Source organism: Limulus polyphemus, unplaced genomic scaffold (genome assembly GCF_000517525.1).
Source record: "Limulus polyphemus unplaced genomic scaffold, Limulus_polyphemus-2.1.2 Scaffold8, whole genome shotgun sequence".
NCBI classification, from domain to species: Eukaryota; Metazoa; Arthropoda; class Merostomata; order Xiphosura; family Limulidae; genus Limulus; species Limulus polyphemus.
In genome coordinates this window covers 1483965-1489916 of record NW_013665618.1, presented here as the reverse complement: position 1 = coordinate 1489916, position 5952 = coordinate 1483965, and the positions used below count along the sequence as shown (strand labels likewise).

General features: G+C 32.3%; 1 protein-coding gene across 2 annotated transcripts in view; it reads left to right on the top strand.

Moving 5' to 3' along the window:
- LOC106478028 (post-GPI attachment to proteins factor 2-like) overlaps nt 1-5952 on the top strand; it is a 48828-nt gene that overhangs the window by 20004 nt on the left and 22872 nt on the right. Inside the window, exons 4-6 of one of the 2 annotated variants that reach the window (XM_022381590.1) lie at nt 676-782; nt 4185-4293; nt 5032-5260. In XM_022381590.1, coding sequence (XP_022237298.1) covers nt 676-782; nt 4185-4293; nt 5032-5171 — 356 coding nt within the window. In that variant the 3' untranslated portion in view covers nt 5172-5260. Of the gene's footprint in view, nt 1-675; nt 783-4184; nt 4294-5031; nt 5261-5952 lie in introns of those variants that run through there. The other variant, XM_022381594.1, reaches the window with a different exon arrangement.

Here is a 5952-nt window from a genome sequence, read left to right as displayed (position 1 = left end):
GAGATGGTTGGCATCAGGAAGGGCATCCGGCCTTAAAAACCCTGCCAACACCAAAAATAGCGACCCCGTATCGATACGGGAAAAAGCTACAGAAGAAGTTGAAATTAGCAGTAATGGAGACCAGCACTATAGAAGAGTATAAGAGAAGAATCAATGATTTCCTGAAAATAAAGGGTGGATTTAAATTTTTACTTTTTTTTCTGTATTGAGTGTGAAAGGCCATCCATGAAATACCAAATAGTTACTTTTTATCCATATATTATTTTGTAAGGAAATAGATTTAGGTTTGCAGCCTTGGGATCCGTGTATATGGGTAGAGGTGGGGGGGGGGGGATCTTGTACCCTTACACCTCAACCCCAACAACTGTATGTTCTCTATGACTGCATGGTGACATATTTACCAGTTACATCAAGCTTCCTGGATGTACAGATTTATGAAAAGGCTTCAGCTACTGAGAGGGAGATGGGCTTCATCCCCACTAAGTTGCTTCACTCTCTTGCAAGGATTACCACTCCATGAGTAAGTCCTGGATCCATTACTGAATTTGTTTTACAATACCTCTAAGTACATATTTATTCATTTAAAAATAGGATTACAATTTGATCTACAAAATGTTTGATTACGTTTTTTAAAATAACATTTGCAGTATAATATGACTTATTTCTGTATTTCAGCTGCTCATGTGAAATTATTTGTTACATTTGTGCTGAGTTCGTGCTTTTACATGTTCCTGTCATGTATTTTACCACGATATACATTCAGAAGAAAACTGACACTTTTGGTGAGCTATTTCAGAGTAATTGTATAGATAATTTAACATGGGTTTTAATTTTATAACATTTATCAATAAGTAAATAGTGTGTGTGAAGACGACGTAGAGGTCATTGAAATGTACATGTAGTGTATGCTTTTAAAGTGGAAGCCATTGATGGCTTCAGTAAATTTCTTACAATTGTGTAAATATAAAATGTTGATTTTAATTATTTATTAAATTTTACAAAATGTGTAAGTTGAAGTATCAGGTTTTTAATTTTTTAATAGTGCATCTAAAGATATGTAATTAACAATTGTGTCAGGAAGAAATCATAGGACTGAGAACTAAGTTAACAAACAAACAAAAATTAATAAAAAAAACTTATATATAAAAGCATGCAAGTATGATGTATTATAATAGTACTTATGAATGATCAAAAATTATAAAATTTAAAAATGGTTTTACAGTTATCAGATTATTGAAGGTATGTACCACATTGGTTTTTATACATAAAATTTTTCATTCTGTATTATGTTTTTCAATAGTTTGCCACTATTTAACAGTGCCAATTGAAGAAAAAGTTCTAGTATTTGTTGTAAAGTAATTCAGCTCACATGTTGGCTGATATTTAAGTAATTAAAAAAATGATGGAAAATTAGATTTCAAAACCAAATTATCATTTTAAAGCTAGTTAAATAGCTTCTGTGGTTCTCAGAAATTAAATCCTCTACAAAATTTTGTCATATTGTAAATGGTTTTAGTAAAGAAGGAAGAAAGTCTTTATATGAAGAAAACAGTTGTTGGTAAATGTAGTTTTCTGTAAGAGCGGCAGGGCATTAAAAGCTCTAAAATAAGTGTCAGAGGTTAGTTTTTTTATGTTTAAGAATGAATAAGAGGTGAATTTATAAAGAAATCTTCAGTTGCAGTAGAGGGTTCAGAAAATAGAGACAAATAGTAGTATTGGTAATTCCAAAATGGCACTACCTTCTCACCCAAACCTATCTTGACCTTAATTTGCCCTCTAAGCTTTGCTAAAATTTTCAACAGCGTACCAGTCTATTATACCCTTTCATTTTTGCACCATTGCAGCAACATATGCTGATCATGTGACTACCCTCCATCAATCATACTGCACCATCTCTATTAGTGCAGGTAGCTCCCTATACCATTGCAGCACAATCCTCACTTTCTCAGTTGGCATTCTAGTATTTAGATTTGACTACAAAATTTCGATTGTGCTTGATCACAAGTTTATATCAGTTTCAACTTCAAGATTTGCTTCTTGTGTTTTATTTCTTTGTTTCTACTTGTTTGTTTTAGAAATGTTTCTGTTTTCAGAATTCTACTTTGTTCACATGAATTAGAGATTGAATGTTGAGGATGATGAAATTCCTGCCATAAGTAGACAATGGTTCTGACACTTGTCCTATGTCTCAGGGTCTATGATGTCTGCTGGGAAAGCACAGGCTTTAGTTCACGGGGAGCTCATATCTTACATTTGGGCCGATGATTTTTCCTTTCAAGTTACGTTTTTTTTGTTTTTTTGTGCAGACAGATAGAACTACTATGTGGAAATTGTCTTTTTACGGCACTTTCCACCTGATACTGCATCTCCACGTTATCTTCTGTGTTAAGTATTGGTCTTTTTCCAGGAGACCTGTGGTAAGTTTTTCAGTGTGTTTTTATACCTACCCCCTAGGTATCCCCATGTTCATTGAGATTATGTGAGCTAGTGTGGATCAATCTAATTTCCACATTTGATAATTTAGGTCATTCATACTTTCTCTGCTCTATGTTGAGTAAATAAGATTTTTATACTTCTTTACCATCTTAGTTACTTTAGTTTAAACTTGTGTGTGTAGTTTGATTATTCTTTTATTTTTGTTTAAAGTTTTACTTCTTTTCTCTGTTAATGTTATTTAGTTTGTAAGTTCCTTTTCTTTACTACTAGTCACATCTAACTGGGTATTAGTTTTGAGTCAAACATAGTTATTGTTAACTGGGTGCGTTTTTATTCTCATATTCTTCAGGGTAGGTTTTAATTTTGTGTCCTTTATCTTGTAGTTTCTTTGAGTGTACTTGTATATTTAAGGGTCATTTATCTTCTAAGTTCCTTTAGTGGTTTAGTAATTTCAGTGTTACTTATTCTTTTGTATTTATTTTTCTATACTTTGTAGACTCTACACTTTTCTAAGTTTTGTTAGTTTGTTAGTAATGAGTCCTTTCTCCAAATATGTTTAGTTTATGTGTATTTTTGGCTACACTTCATGACAATTCTGTGAGTTATATGGGTTATATCTGCAGGTTTCTGCTTTCCATTTTGCTCCTCTCTATCCATTTCTCAGATCTCCTTCACTCCTCATAGGAGGTATCATACCTTGTACAGAGTCTTGCTGAGTCTGGTCGAGACCTACTACAAAAAGGAGCTATCAAATGGGTGGTACCTGCTTAACTGAAATTTTAATCCCATCTTTGTGTTGTCTCCAAAAACAAGGAAGATTGGATTCCCATCATAGCTCTGTTCTGGCTGTGTATTTTATTGGGAGACACCTCGTTTCACCATTGAGTCTTACCTTTCACTTTGGTAGTTTTTTTTTTTTGCCTCAGTGTCACATTGTTTTTCTTTGGTTCGTCTATGAAGGTTCTGTTTTCCAGTTCTGGGTGCTGCTGTTCAGTTTTTTTCAGCTCCGTATGTATTTTATTGTGTAGTACGCTCCTTTGCAGATCATCTTCACTTGCTAACATTTTCCCATACCCAGTCAGTCACTCACACCTGCTTACTTTTTCGAAAAGTTGCTTGGGTGAGGTTTCTAATCAAGTTGGAGAAGCCCTTTACTAACTCCTCGTAGTATCTTATTCATTTGATGGTTCTCTTCCCATCACAGTCAAGCCCAGCCTTCTCCATTTGAACTCCAGTATATGGAATAGGCAGTCACAACAGCCCTATCTTCTCCTTGGAAGCTCTCATTCCCTTGGGTTGGGTTCACATGCATTACCTTCATTGAATACTTTTTAACCAGTGGAATTTCTCCCACGATCTCTTGGACCATTCCATCTCCCTTCCACCTGGGATCAGGGCTGATTTTGCATGGTGGCTCGACAGAGACTTGACCATGGTTGGGGTTCCCATTCCTCTGCCTTGTTCCAAGTCTCGTCTGTTCATGGGTGCTTCCTTGGTAAGTTGGGGGGGCTTTCCTCAATTCCTCAAATATTTGTATATAACTAAGTTGATTACAGAACACAAAATCTGCATAACAGTTCAGATTATGAATACTGTGTAGGAGGAAACATTTACACATGATTTGAAAGGGATTCATAATTGTTTTTGTTTTAAACGATGACTAAATACACTGTTATAAGATCGTAGTAAAATATTTGTGAAAAGAGAAAAAGTGGAATACTTAAAGTTTAACCAGTTTTCTTTTTTAGGAACAAAAATCATTAAAAACAAAGTTGGTCCTCACTACCATGAATGTGACAGCTCTTCTTGGAGCTTGCTATTTCTTTATGAGACACAACTGGTATTGTGAAGCAGGAGGTGAATTAATTTTATCTTGTATTTTTAAGTAAAATTCAAGTTTAGCTATTAATAAAGTGGCCATATACTTTTGATTTTAAATGCATGTTTTAAAAATGGAGCTCTTCGTCAAGACTATTTTGTGTTTTAACTTTGCTTGTAGGTCTCTCTTGTTTTGTTTTCATTTGAAATAGTTAACCTTGCCCATGATAAAAGATTCTAATTTTCCAATCAGTAGTAGGTAAAGTCTTCTGATCCTGAAACAGTATTACTATATTTGTTTCAAAACACGCACATTAAATTAAATGTGCTCCCTAAAGGTATATCAGACTGACTTTGAATAAGCAACATAAAAGAATTATTTCATATAAATGAAATTTAAATTTACCAATGTTTTGGTAGCAGCTATATATGTGTGTAATAAAATGTGATTTTACTTTTTTACAACAATTTTCAACCCTGAGAGGAAAAACTACTTTTGCAAATTTTCACTAAATGATGTTATTGATTTTGCAATATTAACTTATCTCTTAATGCTCGTGTTGCAAACGTTTTAACTACATCTAGTAATACACTAAATAATTATTAAATCAAGAAAACGTAATGTATTAAAAATAGAAAATATTGGTATAGTTTAATGTTTATTTCAACTTCAATAGTCAGAAAAGAAATGCATAAATAATACAAATTTCTGTACTAAAGCTGAGAACAGTAGCCTAAAATGATACTTTAATTACTTTATTTTCATTGCTTTTGTAGTGTATACATTGTTTGCTTTCTGTGAATATATTGTTGTGTTGACCAACATGGGCTTCCACGCAACAGCGTACTGGGATTTTTCTGACTATCAACTTGTCGTCCATTCAGTTAAAATAAACGCTAAAAAAAAAGTCAGGTGATAAAGACTTTAAATTGCAACCAATAACAACATAATGTGTTCATCACTTTATAGCTAAATACAAAAAGGAAATGTTCTGAATAAAGTTTTCTCAATGTATGTGATAACTTTTCAGGGTTAAATATAATATTAGTTTTTCTCTTTTCTTAAAACCTTAGAAATACATATATTCTATTAGATGTATTTCAGATTAGGTAATGTTATTTTTTGCATGTTTTTCTTTTTTAAATGAAGTTTATTCAGCATATGGATGATTTGAGTAGTTTGATACTGAATGAAATTTTAAAAAAATAGTGATATAACCATAACATTATTAAGAGTTTATAATTTATTGTACAAATTATTTTAATTAGAAAGACATTTATGTGTGCATGAACATAAATTAGTACTGTAGTCATAAGTATTGATTTTCTAAAATACATATATAATTTTTACTGTATGACCTAAAAATTTTGGTAAATTTTGAAGATTTGCAAAACTGCAAGTGTTTGAATCCCACACACTTTGCTTCCTCACATTTTACTCTATAGCAAAGGACAACAGCATAGTATAACACACAATGGCATCATGCCAGTAGGAAAATGGTTAATACTAATAGAAGTAAGCATGTATAAATAAAATTTTATAAGGAAAAATCATAAACAAGTAGTGAAAATTGTTGAAAATACTGCACTTAAACAATGAATGGATGTTACTGCAAAATATGGCATGTCACTAAAACAAGGAACTAAAAAATAACGATTTAATATTTAGTTTATTGTATCTTGATTTTAGTTTTATTT